Raw genomic sequence first — 21502 nt, 5'->3', positions numbered from 1 at the left:
CTTCTAAAGATGTGATTGGATGAAGGAAAATGAGACTGTATTGCCATAGCTGTGAGGTGCTGACAGTGCACTATACAGTGGGAAACCTTTCATTCCAATAAAGAAGAAAAATTGTTAGTGTGTATATGCGTGGGTGGGTAGAATGCTTGTGTGTTTAAATGTGTGTGTGCGATTTATGCCAGAGATTGACAGTAACACAATAACTGATGTTGTAACTCTTGCGGGATCCTTGTGGGACTCTGCTGAGTGTTTCCTTGGCAACAGCACCTCACCCCATTCAGCTGAGACTCTATATAGCCCAATTGGATGCTAACTCTCAAGTGCACTGGATTATTGATGAGATCCAAGATGGAGGTGTCATTGTATGTTTATATGTAGAATAACCAACCAAATAAGGTCCATTCACAATGTTTCCAGCCAAAGATACCTTGTACTTCCTCATTTCTAAATGAAAATGAACGATTGCATTGAACACAAAGAGCTTTGACTATTTAAGCCATGTCACTGTATTTTGTCTTCCCTCTGTATATTTTGCATTTAAAGAGGGTATACTGTAATGTGCAGGGCCATTATATTTATCACTTTCTTTACCATTACCCAGCAATTCACATCACTAGGTGAATATTCCCAATTAATTCAATAGATGTAATAAGGATAATGTTAACAATTGGAATTATTAAATATATGTTATAATTACATTTTATACTGTATTTGTTATATATAAATATTACAAACATTAATAAATACTAAAATATTATATTATAAAATATTTTTATTAAATCATAACACCTGATAAAATATTAAAATATGCCAAACATAGCACATTCAGATGCAGTTGATCTTTAGTCTTTTTAGGTTATATGACCTATCTGACCTGCATTGCTCTGATGGCATCATGCTCAGAGACATCAAAGTGATTGCATGCTGTGACCCGGACGTCTCTCATTGGACTTCAGCCAAAGTTATTTCAATGGCACTTTGCAGCTAGACATTTCCATTTTGATTTATCACTACAGTGTGGTTCTGTTTGGGTTTGAATAATGCCCTCAGTGTCCTCATCATCTGACTGAACAATGTGTTTATATTTGAAGAGTTTGGTTCCAAAATGAGATCAAAAATCATGTTTTTATTGTGTTTTATTGTGTTAGTTAGCTGTATTTTTTTAGTAATTGCTCAAATCAAAACACACCAACTGCAGTTTGATTGATATTAATTGGAATGCACAATAAAAAAAACATGATTTTTGAATAATTTTAAAAACGGAGTTATCTCATTTTGGAACCAAACTCTTCATTTGTTACAAATTTGCGTACTATTATTTTAAATATAGCACGTTTAATTTGTTAAAGTGATAGTTCACCCAAAAATTATAATTCTGTCATCATTTACTCACACTCTTGTCATTTCAAACCTGTATGACTTTCTTTTTTATGCTAAACTCATAAGAAGATATTTTGAAGAAAGTTGGTAACCAAACAGCACTGGCCCCCATTTACTTCTATTGTATGGACACAAAATCAATGCAAGTAATTGGGGGCCAGTTAACAACATTGTTCAAAATATCATCTTTTGTGTTCAGCAGAAAAAAAAAGCGTCATAGAGGTTTGAAATGACAAAGAGGAGTAAATGATGACAGAATTTTTATCTTTGGGTAAACTATCACTTAAATAAATCTCATAATCTTCTAATCATGTTTTCTGACTCATAATGACAGCATTAATCCTTTTTTGTGAGTTTAGTCATAGCCACATCTCTAACAGAATTCTTCTGAGGCATATGATCCCTGGAGCACAGATCTCTTTTATAGCCAATTAAACTCTTACAAAATTGCTTGCGAGCAACCGCAAGCACACACTTCCCCACACACACATAAACTATAATAAAGAACACAAGATATTTTCCACAAAATTCTTTATTGTGTACTCATTTTCTCTCTTTTTAATTGTACTTCCCTTTACATCAAACCCCCCCAGAGGTGGGAGAAGATATTGCACACAAACATGAGAAAAATCACAAGGTAATACTTCCAGTTGAGACTATCCTCTAGAGTCTAGATATGGGGTTAGGAATGAAAAGAGGAAAGATGCAAGTTCACAAGATATAGATATATTTCATACACAACGGCGGACTTCTTGTTACAAGCACTCGAAGGTGTGAGCGCAGAAAGGGCACAGATTGTGAGGGTTTGAGAGGAGAGAAGTGAAGGCAAATGTTAAAATTCGGCAATAAGTGTGGTGTTTGTAGTCATTTGGATGTCTTGCAGGTAAACAATGCAGTTTGCAGAAGCATGTGGTTAATGTTAGATGCTGCTGTCACAGAATTAAGGAGAGTCTAGTGTTTAGTTTTGAATTGTGACGTCTGACACGTTACATTTCAAAAACAGTGTATTGTTATTGTAACAAGAACTCCTGAAGAGTTGGACCATGATGGAACCAAATTCACAGTTCATGTTTGTTCAAGTTGTCGCATCATCTTATTACTTACACGTACATCCTTAAGTGTTTCAAGTAGACGTCACATAACTGGAATACTGGTATAATCTGTGCATGATCTGACCAGTCTAGTGGTGGTGTCATAAGAATTGGATGATTGGATTTCAAATCTCTTTAACCTTTAATGAGATGTTACAATTTTCAAGTGTATGGCTCTTGATTAAAAGTGATGTTTTTATGCAATAAACATCATCCAAGTGAATCATGAATTATGTCAGTCATATTCTTGCAACGATTGATTGGCAGTAAAGAATGAGTTTCCTCTTTAGTAAAAGTAAGCAGAGAAAAAAGTGAAGTATACAGAAATACATTACACATGCACATCATCCCGTCACTCACTCAGCCACCTGGCTATTTATAATTATAGTACAGTGCATTTTATAAAAGATTTCTAAGGAAAGGAAAGTTTTCAGTTTTTCAACTTGATGGCTCTGGCGACATTGACTAAAAAAGAAAATGACAATTGCAGATGGATAAGATTCAAATCAATACCATGTATACAGCACCGCTGCTAAGTTCAAACATTAAATTGAAATTTTCATTTCAAACCAACCCTATTTAGAGCATAAGAAAACAATAGTTATTGAATGACAACAAAAACAATTGTTGTCAACGTTCACACAACTTTAAATCCACGTGAGTTTTCCTTGTTAAAGATCTTCATTCATTATTAACTGCATAGGAATGCTAGCAAATTCAAAATAATAAATTAAACATTAAATAAGGCCATGAAATATAACAACATTATTACTCAGAAATAAATAATCAATATGTGCAAATAATAAGCAGCAATTTTTGGAGAATTTCGTTTTGGAGACTGTAAACCCATCATGGACGGTATAAAACAAAAAATGGCTAACTATTAAATTCAAGTCAATGACTTGTTTGCTGTCCTGGAAGAAAAGGTATGAGATGAATGTTAACTGTAGCTTTAAAGAAGTAGTTGAAATGAAAATTCTGTCATCATTTACACGCCCTCTTGTCATTTCAAACCTATATGACTTTCTTTCTTCTGCAGAACACAAAAGAAGATATTTTGAAAAATGTCGGTAACAGAACAGCACAGCCCCCCATTCACTTCTATTGTAACCAATGCAAGTGAATGGGGGGCTGTTAACAACATTCTCCGAAATATCTTCTTTTGTGTTTTGCGGAAGAAAGAAAGTTATACAGGTTTGAAATGACAAGAGGGTGAGTAAATGATGACAGAATTTTCATTTTGAAGGTGAACTAGTCCTTTAAGGTTATGCATGTTTTCGCATGGCTTTTTTTAATTGGTCAAACCCTTGTTCCGTGTGGTATTTAACTGCAAAGGTAGCAAGCCTCACATTTATAGTATTACAACTCAGAGCTGCTGAAATATTATGTTTGTAATTTTACATATATAGCTTTAACATCATATGATATACATGTAATGTGTTTTAAGTGTTTGTGAATGTGGATCATACACACCATTTAATCGTTTTCATATTAAGTGCATCATATTTTTTGTACATTCAGTTTAACTTTCTAAGGCATAATAACAATCCTTCAAACTTTGGTGTAAACATTAGCAATCAATGGGGTGATGTGATCCATTTATTTGTTGAAAATTTGAGTTTACAGTACAATGTTCATTCACTATGTATTTGGTCTGTTGTTCAATTTGCATTAATCTATCACTGTCTGTGTCTGTCTGTGTGTGTGTGTGTGTGTACAGTATGTGTGTGTTTGAGGAGGTCAATAACTTGCTTGTTATATATATGCCAATAACGTGCTTGTTCTGTGGCAAACAAAGCCTAATTAAACAACGTTTCACACCTAAATCTGCACTCCTTCATTTTTACAACCTGAGAACTCAGAAGAGATACAGTAATTCTATGGAGAAACGTTAACTAAAGGTTTCTCCAGTGAGAAGTTGGAATGTAAGCCAAAATAGTTGCTTTTGTGATTGTGTGTGGTACATCTTTTTAGGTGTTTTGTTCTCCGATATACAACATCTTAACATTTACAGCTCAATCTTACATGCAGGAAAAGACTCGTCTTGCATGACCACAGTGCTGCTGCTCGCCAAAACCATAATGTTTAAATTTTGCTGCTTCTCGTGGGTTTCCTGATACCACTCCCTCATTACTTCTGTATCATGAGTTGGAATTAGTGTGACCTAGAGGATTAGGAAAATACATACAATTATATCCCACTTCACTGCATGGCAGATAAGACTTGTGTTGAAGAAAGGAAGTTATTCATTAGACATTGCAATATTAAATAAATTGTGATGTCATACCTGCATATTATTTCCCCATTGGCTCTTTCCTTCCATTAGCGCATCCAGGACGGCCTTACTGGGCTCCTGTGCTGTTTGATCATTACCACTGACTACATAGTAGGAGGACCGGATACGTTTGAAGAACTCCGCATCCACATTCTTGGCATTGCTGTGATTTGGGATGTAAACTAAGTCCATATACATTGGTGGACAGTTGGGTACTGACATTCCACTGCTGGCCTTTGTGCTTCCTTAACAACCGGGAAAAAATTTATGTTAGAAAAGAAACATATTGCAAACTACATATTGACTATACAGTATATTGTATATTTCATCTTAAAATTGTGAGGGTACAGCTAGGGTTACCCGAAGTCTTACTTTTCACTCCCCTTGACGCAGATGTATTAGTAGCATTTTTGGCATCTTTTTCCTCAATAGTCTTTTTTGGCGAAGATGTTTTCAACTCCTTGATGGCACTTGTTTTTGACAAGCTCTTGGATGTAGACGACTTGGTTTTGTTGCTGATTTTATTCTTTTTTGGCTTCCCTCCATCCTCATTTTGGGATGCCTCCTCAGCCTTAAGAACCTCTGGATCCACCATCGAGACCTCAGGATGTGGTGGAGCAGGAGCGGGGTCTCTGGGGGTGACTGGAGGTGGGTCTGCATGACGATAAGTGAGAGTCCTATCTGTCGGTAGCGTTTCTGAGTCATCCTCAGAGTCAATATTTGCATCTGCAGTTATTGATGGGCACTCCTCAGTGCCAGGAGGAACATCAGAGTCAGTTTGAGAGGGTGCTGATTCACTAACAGAGGTTGGTGGAGTTTCCTCACATTGCTTGCTCTGTTGTTTTCCTCCAGGCGGAGGTGGTCCACCCTCTGACTTAGCCAGCGGCTTTTCCTCCTCCAGAGGATTTTCCTCATTCATGAAGTACTCAAGAGGGCTCGGGTTTATAAACGAGGGAGAAAGCTCAGTCTTTGGATGCCTATATTCACAGGAGGTCACCAAACACAAATCCACATCTGCCCGTGAATGAGAAAAACTTGGTTTTGAAGTATCTGGCCCTTTAGATCCACCATCACAGTTCTTGGTAGATTCCTCATGTTGTGAGGTGTAGGAATATGATGTGCTGCTGGAAAACTTTTCTTCAGCATCTGGCTGATTGGAAGAGGGAGAAGGTTGGCATGGAGATGACAATTTGGGACTGGTGGGGGATTTTGCGTCGGTGAAGGGATTGGTCCCTAGGCCAAGTTTGAGCTCATCTGTCTTCTGTGAAAAACAATATGACACAGTAGCAGAAGGGGGTGACACAGGAGAAGTCTTCTCTATACTCTGCTGGGTGTCTTCTGGTTTATGCATTCCACTCTCATGGCAAAATAAGGTGGGGCTTATTTTACCTTTGTCTGGTTCCCCATAAACGGTACTTGATCCGCTTGAAACAAGAGATGCATCAGAAGACAAGGGGGAATGATTGCGGGGTGACACTTTTGGAGCTACAGACTCAGCATTTGGGGACATTTCTCTTGGCTCCCCAATTTGGGATGGTGTTGTAACTGATGGGGTGGACTGAGAAGCATCTGACGGGGAAACGGAGGCAACTTGGGTACTATCTGACTCTTTGAAAAGCATCGGCTTCTCTCCCACTCCTCCAGGTTTGCGCTGTTCTCCCATGACAGCTGCTCCATCTGAGGGGCTGTAATCAACTTCTGTTGGACCATTTTCAGTGGCTGTACGTTGAACTCCTACTGACAGATGATCTGGTGACTGCTTGATAAAATCTAACGCAAATGAGTTTTGTGGAGATTCTTGTTCAAGCTCAACTGACGTGGACTGCTCAGGGGATTTTGTTTCCTGCTGTGGCATTCCCAGTTTGCCTGAAACATCAGGACAGATTGACATTGGCCGGGGACTTTCCTCTTTAGACAGTGAGACTTCGGCCTCTTGCATTTTGGTTGGTGTCTGAACAACAGAGACGGAGAGAGAGTCATCTACCTCAGTGGAATGCGGGGAGCCGACCTCAGCATGTAGTGATGGCGAGACATCATCTGTTGTGGGTTCTGGTAAAGAACTTGTTGCAAGTGATGCTGTTGAGGCAGAGGCAATGTGAGAAAATGTATCCTCTGCAACAGCTTCGTCAACCGGAGTGCCAGACTTATCAGATGTGGTTCCCTCAGATATGGACATTTTGGTTTCTTCTTTAAATGTTGCAAATGGGTTTGTCTCAGACACACTTTCTACTTTAGCTGGCGGCATTGAGGATGAAGAACCGTTGTCAGTTGCTGACTTTTTATCATTATTGTCAGACTTGTCAAGCTCAAAATGTGACTTTTCTTCCTTGGTTGAGATTGTGTCATGACAAGGTGATTGCACCTTTTCCACTTGTGAAATGGGCACCGCTTCATCAATAGGGCTAGCCTGTTTGGGAGAGTATTCTTTGTCACTTGTGATGTCAACAATAATGGGACCTTGGGGCATGGACATTTCCTCTGTTGGTGGAGTGCCATCTTTCTCCTCCACTGGGGATTGATAGTAAGGTGTATGACCTGAGGACTGAGGAGATAAAGGACCCTCTAATGGTTTGTCCTCTGGACTGTATGAGTCCATTTCTTTTGACACTCCTGCAAGTGTGGTGCCCAGCTCAATTGGTGAAGATACGCCTGTGTGAACATAGTCAATGTTTATATATTGGTCGCCAGAAGGTGACCTGACAAAAGGCATGGTTGTAGTAGTAGCACTAAGTCTGTCTAAACCAAATGAGAATTTGTCTTTAGCTAAACACTCCTTGCCAGATTTGTCTTCCTCCAGTGAAGATGGTGGTGAAATGGTGGAAGCTGATGCATGATAATCATGGCCCTCAGTGGCATCACTCTTTGAGTGGTCTGACTCAGGAAGATCTTTGAGAGGTGAGAGTGTCTTTCGTTCATGATCTGTGGTAATACCATACTTTACAAAATCTTGGGAGGGAGAATCACTTTCATCATTTGTGGTCTCGTCACTCATCACATCTCTTGGAGTTGACATTTCATCCATAGGAGTCGGAACACTTGAGATCTCAATTGTGGACTGAGTGTGTCCAGATGTGGTATACTCTTCTGGAGGCTCATCTCGATTTTCATCATCAGACGCAGCTTCACTTTCTGAACCTGCTGGCAGGGTTTCATCGTGAATAGAAGGTGTGGGAGAAACAGGTGCAGAGAGCTTTGGTGGTGTGGTTGCATCTAAACTCTGCTTCTCAGTTTCTTGGTCTTGTCTATATTGTGATTCTCCTGTGCCACAATCTAATACTTCCTTGATTTCCTGCTCCCCTTCATGCTCTACATGATCTTTCAAATTAGTTCTTTCTTGTTCATCCACTTCCTCTATATCTCCCTTTTCTTCATAATCGCCGGTCTCAGATGACTCTTCCAGCCCTGTTCCCTCATCCTCAAATTTTTCACTAGTGCCATTGCTTTTTTGATTGAGTTCTTGATCCCCTGGAGTACCTCCACATTCCTCTTCAGCTTCAGTGGTTGCTATTCCTTCATCTAAGGACTCTACAGCTTCTGGAGACTCTTTGCAAAGAGTTATTTCTCCATGCTTGATCATCTCTCCTTGATCAGAATCTTCTATGTTGGTCTGAGATAGCATTTGGTCATTTTCGACAATCTCCTCTGCTTTCAAAGCCTCAAAGTCTTTGGTGAGATCTTCTGGAGACGACATCAATGATCTCTCAGCCTCAAGAGCTTCTGTGACAGAAGCTTCAGCAGCTGGTTCTTCAGCAGTAGCACCTGAGACAGCCACTAATTCTCCAACTTCTTTTTTGACAGGTTTAGACTTAGCCTTGTCTTTAGATTTTGCAGGACTACCGGGACCCTTTCCTCGTGCTGCAACCTTTGGTTTAGGCGCAGGCTTTTTTACCTCTGCTGTGCCAGCGACATTCTTTTTTAAGCCTCCAGCCTTCCTCAAATCTTTCTTAGGTTCTTTTTCGTCTTTCTGTGTTCCTTTCTTTTCGTCTTTTCTGCTTTCTTTTAAAAGGGAATCTTTTTTAATGTCTCGTCTCTTTATCTCTTTTTTAGCCTCTTCTTTCTTCACCTTCTCTTCTTTTTTGATCTTTTCTTCTTTTTTGGGTGTGGGTTTGACATCTTTTTTATCTGTTTCGCTCTTTTCCACTGATTTCTTTGTTTCTTTCTTTATAGTTTTTGGTTTAATCTCAACTTTCTTTTTTTCTGGAGTGTCGATTTTTGGTGTTTGCTCGGTCTTGCTTTTGATATTTGTTTCGCCAGATTTTACTTTTTTCACAGTTTTTTGTATCACCTCTTGAGTTTCCACAGAATGAACGGAGTCAGTTTTACTAAGTTTTTTAACTTTTTCAGAGGCTTCATCTTTGGACTCTTTTTGGAGGTGCTTGCTCGGTGATGGTTTTGATGTGGACTTCAGGCTCTCCTTACTGTCTGTCTTATGTTTCATCTTTGCTTGCTTGAGTGTCGGGGCTGAATCTGAAGATAGTTCTTTCTGTGTGATCACAGGATGCTTGAGAAAATCTAAGTGTTTGAGTTTCTCTAGGCCTTCAAGAATGTTATACTGTGTGGAATTACCTGGGAAAAGAACACGGACAATTTTTTCAAATGGGTTAGCAGGATGCCACACAATCAGTGATGAGATGGAAGACAAGTATGTGACTGGGAGCTCAGATTCTTTTCCATTTGGTAAAAAGATGGGTGCTTTGTCTTTTTCACTGCCAGTCCATTCTTTTAGGAAGTACTGCATCTCTTTACTATTCTTAGCTGGGTTGAGAACATACATTTCAAGCTTTCCAACCCCCATTTTCTGAAAAAGTATAATAGGTTCTATCGTATTTCCTGTGTTCCTATGCAGAGGTTCAGGTTTCAAAGACAGCTTGTTTAGGTATTGTAGAGTGAGAGATGCCTCCTCAGCATTTCTTCTAACCCTGAAGTTAGCAGCCGAGTTCTCCAGGTTCTCAGGCATGTTAGCAAACATAACACCAATATCGGGTGAAATCATATTCTTTGTCCAGTCACTGTTAGTTGTGGATCCCTGTGACTGCTCCTCCTCAAGTTCAGCAATTTTGCGCTGCAGCATGCTATTGATCCCAGGGAGGTTGTCATCTCCAATGTGTGTTAGGAGAATAGAATCCACTCGGTCAAGATGCCGTACCAGCTTCCAAAAACAAGACTTTCTATCAGATCCACCATTAATCAGCATGTTGAAGCCATTAACTGCAAACAGTGCTGAATCACCTCGGCCACCAGGGAAAATATAACAGCATGGTTTGGATAATTTTAGAAACCCTCCTGAGGTAGGGGGCTCGAGCATGTCAAACGGAGATGGGATCTCAACAGATTCTGAGAGGTACTCCGTGAATTCAGAGAGACCTTCCATTTCTGGAAGGATAGTTGGGGAGTTAAGCTTCATATGGATGAAGTCTTGCAAGTTGTGTTTGTCGAGGTTTGAATTTTTCCAGTCACCATGTTCAGGACAGAAAAGGGTTAAGCTGGCTTTGTTGGCTGGATGTACGGTGCTTAAAAGCTCCCCAATCTGTGAGTCAAATGAAAACATTTTATTGAACAAGACAGCTTGATCCTGTAAAGGATGTTGAAATGCACTCTGCAAGCTGAATCTTAATATCTGTTGACAGTTGCTCAACAATCTTTACTCAACAGAGACCCGTTCTAGAAATATCAAACTGGCAAAAAACAAACAGTGACAACTGCTCACCTCTTGATCTGCAAAAATGTCAATGAAGCTGGAGAAAGAAAATGATCCTGACTGTAGAATAAGCTCGCCTGTATTTTCAAAACACTGTCCGGCCAAGACAAGCAGCTTCTGGTGAGCTGTGTCTGAGACCATCAGACGTACCTGGGCATAGAAAAAATGTGTAAGATTGATTAAACATTTACATTGCTTTAAACTATGCATTGGCAGTAACTGAAACACAAAAATGACATGTGAACATCCTTAATTATTCAAATGTAATATCTGGCAAATAATTGTGTGACCCTTTAGCATAAAATGTCAAATCATGTTCTTCACTTACGTCACAAGAACTAAGTGAACAGAAAAATGATAAGTCCACCTACATATTTTTTGACTCTGCATTAATGAGAACAAACTGCATCTTTGGTTTTCGGCCTTATTTCTCTCTCATTCTTGCGTTCTGTCCAAGCCAGAGTTTTCCAGTTTGTTGCCACTGACTGTTCTGGGCGGTCTGCCAGACTCAGACCTGCAGTGTTCTACCATATTATTAATGCCAAACTGCAGTCACAGTGTGTGAACAAGGGTTGTGTGTGTGCGTGCATATGTGTGAGTTTGCCTGCAACTGAGACACACCCAAAAGTGTTTTTATGTTTGTGTATGCTAGTGAATGATGTAACAATGTTCTTTTTAAAATGTAAAAACATATAATCATTTTAGAAATATGAGTCTTTTGTGTTTGTTGTTGTCAAGATTGTAACCATGTCATGGTGTTCCTGTCCCATAGGATACAAGCTGCTGTGCATTTATTCTTATCCCCACTGAGGTTTATTTAACTTTGCCAGTGGTGTTTTAGATGAGTTTACTTTACATCAACCAGACACTCAAAACTAAAATACTTTTTAGTGGCAAAAATATATGTTTATTTAAAGTCACTGTAGTGTGTGTTGGGGTGGATGTTTACCTCAGTGCTAACAGCTTCATCTGATGGATTAATGAGCACCACCGTCTCCAGCACATTGCTTTTGTGGTGCAGACTCTTTTGCCCTGCAAATAAAATGTATGTTATGAGAAACCGAATGCACATGCAGTTCTTCAAGAACTTTACTGTAATTTGTTTTTTAAACAGAAAATGTTTAGTTGTTTTTCTGTATTTGAAAATGCTTTTTCGAGACAAGCTTATCACAATGTGGCCCATACAAACACTGTTACCTAAACCGCAAAGTCAAGCCAGGATATAAATTTAGCAAGAAAATAAATTCTGGGAAAAACCTTGTGTGGTCTGTAATTTTCCTAAAGACTAGGCATCATTTCCTGTCCAGCACACTTCCTTCAGCTCTTAGTTTCATATATATTCACCCGTGTGTTTCTTATGTGACAGCTGTCCTACATAATTGCCTAGTGTGTACTCATGCACATACTCTCTCCTTCCCTCCACATTTCTTTCTCTATATGCTCTATTGACACAGATATCTAATTAACCTCTGCCCTTCTTCCAGCAACTTGTCATCCTTTCTCACCTCATTGGTATAGCTTCCAGTAGGACTATTTCAACGTGGTTTGTGCATGTTTGCTCTTTTCTCGAATTTTGTGTCCTTGTGTCCTTTGTGTCCTTGAATTTTGTGTCGTCCTTGTGTCCTATTTCATATGTCCTCTGACATTGTGACAACACTATCCAGACAATTTCATTCAGCCTCCGGTTCTATCTTATTTTAACCTCATATCCTGTCCATATGGCTCATGATAAATTCAAGTGAAAATCTACCCACCCCATCCGTGTGGGTAAATCAATCCTATTATAAATTCATCAAGCTGTGCAGACGGGGTGAGGCTGTTAGGATGCATGAAACAGCAGCTCTGTCACTGTCAGCAGAGCATGTGCGATTACTGCAGAGGTCTATGAGCCCACCTGCCCTTCTGTTATATCAGCCTCATCACTCACTCACTCACAGCAAATATGCTTTCATAACCCCCCCAATGTGGTTTATGACGGTTCAGTGACAGAGAGCTTCATGAAAGCTGAAAGTGGCTTAAAAAACAGAGGCTTCAGCTTAACATTCATGCTAAAAGCAAAATGGCACTACTAAACAGCAGACATGCATGCACTCCAAAAACTGCTGGGTTATGTTTGACCCAGTGTTGAGTCAAAAAGAACAAACCCAACCGCTGGGTTAAATTAACCCAAAAATGTTTATATTTGACCCAACAGCAGGTTAAAGCAACACAGCATTTTGGGTTGAAACAACCATAAGTGGCTCTTTCATGCTGTGTATATGACAATATTGTATTGCTGTCATCATTAAAGGAATAGTTCACCTTTAAAATGAAAATGTTGTTATTATTGACAAGCCCTCTTGTCATTTCAAACCTGTATGACTTTCTTCTACAGAACACAAAAAAGGATATTTTGAAAAATGTTGGTAACAGAAAACCGTTGGTTTGGTTTTGTGTCCATACAATAAAAGTCAATGGGGACCAACGGTTTTTGGTTACCAACATTTTTCAAAATATCTTCTTTTGTGTTTTGCAGAAGAAAGAAATGACAGAATTGTAATTTTTGTAGGTTAACTATAAAAAAAGTAACATTCATTTATATAGCACCTTTCACAGACAAAAGTCAAAAAGTGCTTTAGAATGAACACAGCAAACATAAAACAACTCAAACAGTCAAACATACAATCAAATATAAAATCAGGACAAATTAAGTACAAAAATATCCCAAAGATGAAAAAAAACACCTAGCCATACTGTTAGTCAAAAGCTTGTGCAAAAAGGTGTGAATTTAATTGAATTTACAGAACTCATAGTTCTCAGTGTTAGATGGAGCGAGTTTCATTGCCTAGGAGCCACAGCACAAAAAGCATGATCATCTTTTGTCATAAAGGAATAGTTAAAAGGTTCAGGTCAGATGACCTTAGAGACCGACCGGGAGAATGTGCACATAATAGATCCTGGCTATAAGAGGGTGCCTGACTATGCTCTATAAGTAATAACTAGAATTTTAAAATGCACTCTAAAAGCAATAAGAAGCCAATGTAGGTCCTTAAGTACTGAAGTAATGTGGGACCTTTTACTGGACCTAGTCAGAAGCGATTTATGGAGGATTTATTTAAACAAGTATACAGAACGTTCCAATAGTCCAAACGTGATGAAATAAAGGCATGAACAAGCATCTTTATCTCTTACTTTTGAAACAATAGATCTAATCTAAGCAATGTTCCTGAGATGGAAAAAACATGAACGAACCACAGAGTTTACATGACTATTAAAACCAAGGCTCTGTCAAAAATGACACCCAAGTTTCTCATGTCATTGCGGTCAGAGAGAGCTAACCCCCCCAAAACTGCCTAATCTTGGGGGTAATGTTGTCAGGGGCAAAGATCATCACCTCAATTTTATCTTTATTAAGTTGTAAAAAAAATTCTGCCATCCATTTGTTAATGGAGACTAAACAGTTCTGCAGAACAGACTAAATGAAATATATGATTGAACGATAATATGCTAACATCTCTCCATCTCATTTTTCAGTGCATACCCAGTCTTTCATTTGATCATTTCTGATTCCTGTTTTCCCTCTCATCTTTTGTAAACAAAGCACATTTAGAATTACCCCAGAGGCAGAGCAGTAATTTGACAGCTTTTTTCTAAGCAATCAAACAGCATGACTGAGACCCCAGATTCAGATATGGGTCACTCTCTCTGATCATTAGCAAACGGGAGGTGGGGTTCCTTTGGGAAAACCTGCCTCATCAAGATCTACTGAAGAATGGAGGGAGAAGATAAGGACAGAATGAATAAAAGGATGAACATTTTAATCAAATGAGGGAGATAAGGGACTCTGTTCGTTTTAAAATGCATCAGATTTAGACTGGTATCTGCAGAGCAATGTAGGGAAGAGGTGTGGGTAATTTTTGTGGAACACAGTGAAGCTCTCTACAGAGGTTCTGCAGTACTCTGTGTTCTACTGCAGTTTACCTGCAGATATTCTTCAACCTCATTTGCATTTTCTCTGTCTTTCAGGTCTGTTCGGTGGCAAAACCTGTCAGGAGTGCTATTTCCGTGTTGCCCAAACTTAAGCAAGAGGAAACGCGGCATCATTAAAGGTTTGCCTCACATCGGGGGACACCCATTTATGCGACAAAAACAGTTGCTCTCAGGGACTAAAGCTCTGAGAATTACAACACGCTCGATAGCAGAGAGTTTTCCTCTGCCCTTGGAAAATCTAACTGGTGCCACTGACTATTATCCACATGGGTGGGTAAAATGGTGCTTTTACCATCCCTTGCCACGCCTTGATTTTCCAGACTTGACGTTAGACTGCGCTCTTTTGGGAATCATTTCACAAACTAATAAATCTAGTTCTTCTTTCTATTGTTATTTTAAACACCACCATACACAAAATTGTATATGCTTCTGTTACTGTAATGGCCTTAAAGGGATAATTCACCCAAAAACAAAAAATCTGTAATAATTTACTCACCCTCTTGTCATTTCAAAGCCTTATGACTTTCTTTCTTCTGCAGAACACTTCTGGTAACCGAACAGCACTGGCCGCCAAGTTAACAACATTCTTCAAAATATCTTCTTTTGTGTTCTGTAGAAGTTTGAACTAGAGTTGCTAAAATTGTGCGCCTAAATTAGCATACTATGTCATTATAGACATTTCAGATAGATACAAACCTACAAACCCTAAATTATTTTGCAGATGTCATTCACACTTGAATGTCAAAAAGCTGGCATACTTCATTGCTATTCGATTCAGGACGTGTCAGGTTCAGTATTGTTTTACCTGCACGCTTGCTTTAATCCGCTGCCCTCATTGAACTTTTAACTCACCCCCTTTGTCCCGATTTGATCTCACACAGTCTCTGATACTAATACAGACTGAACAGCATTCGGGCAGCGGACCATCTAATAACAGTCACCACAAACACGCACAAACAAAACAAGCATCCACACAAAAGCAATGCCATAAATGTAAAACTTGACTTTTCCCTCACCTTGTCTCTCTGTACATATTCTGCTCTGCCCTCTTAACAAAATCCCAAAATGGGATTTTACAAAGGGCATAAACACATAAAGGCCCTTTCAAACAACAAAACAATATTCAACTTAAAGACATCAAATGATTAGCTTTTCCAACCCCTGACCATGGCAGTCTCACAAGCAAAGAGTGCTGGATAAAGGCATTTTCCAAATTCTCTTAATGTAAAAAAAACCATTAAACTACCCATAACCTAAACTACTAAAAAGCGAATTAACCAGAAGACTGAATTATATCAAGCAGCATCCTATACGTGATAATATAGCATCATATTGTATTACATTGCCAATTCATGTTCTGTACTGTAACATTATCCTGTATTGTTAATTTTAATCATATCACAGAATTTCAGATGATCACTCACTGTATAAATACACAGTGGACACAGCAATCATAGTTAAGTGCTTATTGATTGCATTACAGAAGCTGATGCATTGCTATTGATCACATACTGCACAGTCTGTTCCTGTGTGCATCTGCTGAACTATGATAGCTGATCTAACATCAAACCTCCAGGCACTGTTTGAAGGCTCAAACTCTAAAGCAAGGAAACAATTAAAGTGTCAAGCACCATAAGGACATCGGCTAAAGTGATGTGCCTATGTGATATGAATAAGCATGTGTTTATTTGTGTGTGGGTCCGCATGTTAATTTATATTTCACCATCCACCACACTGAAATATAAATCACTCCTCCCCCTGCAATTTATCTGTAACCCTTCGAAAGAGACTACTATATTCTGCACTAAAATTATTAGTGTTAAAAATGAATGTTATAAGAAGTATTATAATACTGACATTGCTGTTAAAAACTAATAAACAAAAAAGAGGAACAATAAAAGGGGTTGGTGAGTTAAAGCAATTATCAAGACATCCACTGGGTACGTGGTGGACGCCTAATGTTTTTTTGCATTCTAAAAGCCTTAATAAGCAAAAAGCAGAATAATGTAAATTCCTTTGATAATTGTCTAAAAAGCCTCTTTGAACAAACACCCACTGAGCAATAAATTAAATTATGTAAATGAATCAACAACGGCAAGTGCACAGGTTTATCCTACAGGGAGGATTAGTAGCCAATGATACATTCGTGTTTGTCCTCCGCCGAAAGGCATTCTGATTAAGAATAAGAATCCCAAACTGGATTCTGATGATCTCAGCAAAGTAATGAGATTTGCTGGAGGACAGCAGAGCCTGCAGTCGCCGTTTAATAACAGATATAATCAAAAAGACAGAGATGATGAGAACTATAGAGTTATTATTTGTGTATGTGTCAAATATGTCCCTTACGATTGCCATTGAACTTCCACCGTTTCCAGCTTGTAAAAATAATGTACTTATATGACTGTCGTGTGAGACTAATAGGAAGGCACGTTTAATCAGAATTTTGAGAAAACTTACCAAAAAAATTATGTTATTGAAGTTTAAAATTTGCTTTATAATTAATTATTCAAGTGAATGATGGTTTGAAGCCAGTATGCTAAAATATGATCTGACGGCATTTTGAAATTGAAGCCCGTGGACATCTGTGCAAGCCTTTTGTGCAGCCTCAAATTCAAAAGCAGATAAAACCTTAATCTTTAATATTTCAGCTAATTATCTCACATTTAGCTTTTTCACATTTAGCTGAATTTGCAGCAAATTCAGCAAGAGAAAGAGACAAAAAAATGGAGGATAGAGACTAGAGAATACAGAAGAGGGGTCACCAGAGACAGGGTTTAGTCCAGAGAGATCTTCTGGCAGCCACTACAAACCAACATCAAGAACACAAACAATCAAAAATATAATTGTTTCCAAATCTAAAAAGAATGAACAAACATACCATTTTCTATGTTAAACCTGGTATGCTTGACTAAATTCTGATATACCTGTTCAATTAGAATACTGCAACAAAGATTCATATAACCTGCAAGTGTAACATGACAATGTAACATTTCCTAGTGTGCTACATTCCCTCAACTCTATGTTAGCATGTGTCTAAAATACCTCCTTTAAATCAGAATGGTGCACTATACAAATGAATCAAAATGCATTTATGTTCTGCACTTTGCATTTATACATTGTGGATTAAGATATTCTGGGAAAAAAATAAATTGTAAGGTTCTGTGACAAACCACATCAAAATTATTTTATTAAAATTAAATCACAAATTAATTAATTATTGAAGTGAATGGTGTTTTGAAGCCAGTATGCTTATATGCTAATATGATCTGACGGCATTTTGAAGCCCATAGATATTTGTGCAAGCCTTTTGTGCAAGTTCAAAAGCAGACAAAACCTTAGTCTTGAATGTTTCAGCTAATTATCTCACATTTAGCTTTCATTCCTTTCATCCCTTTTCATCCCATGCATACTGTATATGTTCTGCACTTCGCATTTAAACATTGTGGATTAAGATATTCTGGAAAAAATAAATTGTAAACATGAAGTTCTGTGACAAACCACATTAAGATTCTGTTATTAAAATTCAATCACAGCTTCAAAGAATGAATGGCATAGTGCTTAATCATGCTGATGATGTTAGTTTCCTATTACACTGTAAAAAAATATTTTAATGAATTTGACTGATATTTTTTAAAGAGTTTTCATGTATAATGTCCAAAAAACTGTAATTTTACAAAATTATTATTAACTGATTTTTCACTTCTTTTTGAAATACGGTTAAAAACCATAAAACTCCAGAAAAAGACAAATTTACAAGAAAAACATGAAAAACGTACTTTTTTACAGGAAAAAAATGTCTTTGTATGGCGTATTTCTGGCACCCCAGCTGCCGGAATATTTCTTTTTTTTACAGAATTTTTAACAGTCTATTTTTGAAATGCGCTCGAAAACCGTCAAATTACAGAAAAAGACACACATAAAAACAGAGAACCCATGTAATTTTCCAGGAAAAACTATCATTTAACAGAATATTTCTGGCGCCCCAGCTGCAAGTGTAAAAAATAAAAAGATACAATAAAACGTGCTGTACAGGGACTGTGCTTGCTTTTTATTGTAACATTATTAAGCTCATCATCATTATTAAACTCAGATCAATTTTGCTTTAAATATTTAACATTACATCATCATAAACTGCGACAAATAAGATGGTTGGGCTTAGAGCTGGCTAAGGGATAAAAAGAGACCAGATCATGTTCAGCCTACCTCTCACATCGGCTGAAAACCTGGCAGAGTGTCGAGAAACAAAAAGCTTCAGCTCCTGGTCCAGGTTACAATCAATAAGATTTGTGTCCCATGAACGAATTCCTGCAAGTAAGAATGGAAAAGCATAAAATGTGAACTGTAGCACATTACTAAAACCGCTTAGATTAGTTCTTTATACATTGACTACACAGACTGTATGCAACAAGGTTTACAAAAAACTAGATCAGTCTAAATAAGAGTGACATGAAATATATAGAAAAAATGTAATTGCATTTTTCTGTAAACTGAGCAGACAATTGCCGCATTTAAATGATAAGATTCTCTCTAATATTTTTTTCAGAATCGAGTTATTCACATATTCTTATTCCATGACAACTTATTTACATTTTGTCATGTTTTTCTTCACGTTGTGTAGATATTGGGTCTTTTTTAGAAAACAAAAAGGTTTTATCTACAAAGTCAAATGGAAAGCAAAAAGTTTGAAGCTCAATATCTCAAAACTGCTCAGAATCCAAATAGAACCATGTGTGTCATTAATAAGTAACTTTAAAACTTTAAAATCTTCCCTCCATATTAAACTGAAACACAATAACAATCAAATGAACTACGGAGGGGCTTGGGTGGTGAGCCTACAAAGCAAATCAATGTCTGGAAAATCTATATGTTCTAAGACTGGACATCCGTGCTCATGCTAATAACCAAGTTATGGTCAATGCAGAGCCCGATAAAAACGTAAAATTAAAGTTAAATTAAAGCAATATCAATTGTAAAGCTCTATTATCAATTTTACCTAATATCCTCAAAAGGGGTAAGAATGCACTTCAAAGCAAAGACCTCATCAAAGCGATGCAAATGCACTCTTGATACCAGATCAAAGAAAATCAGGATGCACTACAAAGTTGAATGCACTACGTAGGTGTGTTTGGACTGTAATAATTCTGCATTTTTTCGTGCAGTGCCATGCTTATAGGGACCACAACCACAGATGACGCTTGTCACATGGTCACAGCAATAACCGAAACGCCCTTTTGGCATGCAAACAAGGCCCTTCTGACTATCCGTAGTCACTGCAGTGCGGACAGCGCCACGCCCACAAGCCGGTGTCGGACAAGACATGAGTGACTGAGCTGAATGTAAGGATGATAAAAGGATGATAATCGACCAGGATGAGCTGCAACAATGTCTCCTAGTCTGTCAATTGGATAAAGTTATGGCTTTCTTTGCGCTTGTGCGCAGCTCTTGCTAACGTAATGCTAGTCAATGCGCTTGCTTTTACAATTACTGGGTGTGTTTCATTCAGTGATCAACTGAATACGTTATTTACATTAAACGGAAGAGGAAAAATCTCCCTCGTACATTCTCATTTTAACACTAAAACAGAACAGGGCCATAAGGACAAAAACACAGTCTGGGAAACAAAGAACCATCGCGCCCCACATCAAATCCAAGCAGACGCATGATTGCAGCGATAAGCATTGATTGACGCACTATAAATACACATGCTGAATCATACTAGCCCGCAAAAGACCTATTAACTCAGAAACTGAACTTCATCGTAAAACAATGGCCAACAACAACATCTGGATCGTCGGATTGAGCTGCGCACGCCCTATGAAAACAGACATTGCTCAGAATGGTGCTGATGATGTCTTTGAGAAACGAGGTGGCGCGATGCGATCCTCTCGCCAGTTACAAACAGGGAGGGGCTGCGCTACAGTTTCCACCTACATATTCACTCAACAAAGAAATCCAATAACACGACACATGGAAAGTTTCTCGCAGTCTGCAAAAATATTTGTTAAAAGTCCCAGTTCTAAAATAATCCGCTATTCTGTCTGCACCCCAAAGTAGGTTCAAGGTTAGAGAACTAAAGTTGATAGTGCAACTGCAGAGGACACGCAGCCTAAGATAAATCCAAACAAAATTTTTAGTATGCATAAACACCACAGAAATGTCAGCCGAGCTACCTTTCTCAATGTCCGCAATGGCACACTTCAGATGTTCTTCAGTGACCAGCTCTCCAATCACCACCAGCAGGTAATATTTGCTGTCGTCGAATTGCTGTGTCGAGGATGCGGGTGATGCCGTGTTCCTGATGCTACTGGCACCGCCGAAGGGTGCGGGAGTATCTACAGGATTAACTAGCGTCGCCATTCTCTCAGAAACTCACATGCATTCACTAGCGCACTCACTGCCTCTGTCCGGCAACCTGAAGCTGGCCGGGATCTGAAGCCGAGCGACGGGGCGCAGAAGGAGTGGCCCGGGCTTTTATATCACCAGACTGTGATGTGTCATAATGATGAGGAACTACTGGTGCTGCCTCTCCTCTCACGTTCATCCAAAGGATATCACGCAGCAAATCAGAAAACGGCGCGAGTCCAGTCGGAACCTTGAAAAGATCTGAGGATGAACAAATGAAGAGGTTGGTTCCAAAATGAGATAAAAAGGTTCAAAAATCATGTTTTTTTAAATTGTGTTTTATTGTGTTTTTTAACTGCAGTTGGTTTGTTTTGATTTAAGCTATAATAACTCAAAAAAATACAGCTAACTAACACAATACAACACAATAAAAACAAACATGATAACATAATAAAAAACGTGATTTTTAAATGAGTTATCTCATTTTGGAACCAAACTCTTCATATATAAATAAAATATGTTTTAAATTAACCCTGAAATTACGTGGGTGAATTTGTAGCAATCGATCTGCGAACGAACATTAATAAAATTATTGAATGAAAAATAGAAAATTAAGACCATTTTGAAATAGCGTATTGTGTATTTCTTATCATTTATACTGTAGGCCTATGAAGATTTGATTCGCAAAAACAGAGAACTATTATGTTATTATGGTTTTATTCTGTTTTATTCTGATATTACTTTTGT

The 21502-nt window shown here is 38.3% G+C and overlaps 1 protein-coding gene across 1 annotated transcript; it reads right to left on the bottom strand.

Moving 5' to 3' along the window:
• Nucleotides 1–1903: 1903 nt before the first annotated feature.
• Nucleotides 1904–20964, bottom strand: map1b (microtubule-associated protein 1B). Its single transcript, XM_057353009.1, has 7 exons — nt 20584–20964; nt 18617–18718; nt 11394–11476; nt 10454–10594; nt 5119–10273; nt 4759–4991; nt 1904–4635 (listed from the first exon to the last, which is right to left on the bottom strand). Exons 1-7 carry the CDS (start codon nt 20768–20770, stop codon nt 4480–4482), a joined length of 6057 nt encoding a protein of 2018 aa, XP_057208992.1. The 5' UTR covers nt 20771–20964; the 3' UTR covers nt 1904–4479.
• Nucleotides 20965–21502: the final 538 nt, after the last annotated feature.

The sequence above is a fragment of the Triplophysa rosa genome, linkage group LG2, assembly GCF_024868665.1.
Source record: "Triplophysa rosa linkage group LG2, Trosa_1v2, whole genome shotgun sequence".
Taxonomy (NCBI): domain Eukaryota; kingdom Metazoa; phylum Chordata; class Actinopteri; order Cypriniformes; family Nemacheilidae; genus Triplophysa; species Triplophysa rosa.
Note: the sequence above shows the minus strand (reverse complement) of the source record. Positions and strands in the feature narration are given on the sequence as shown.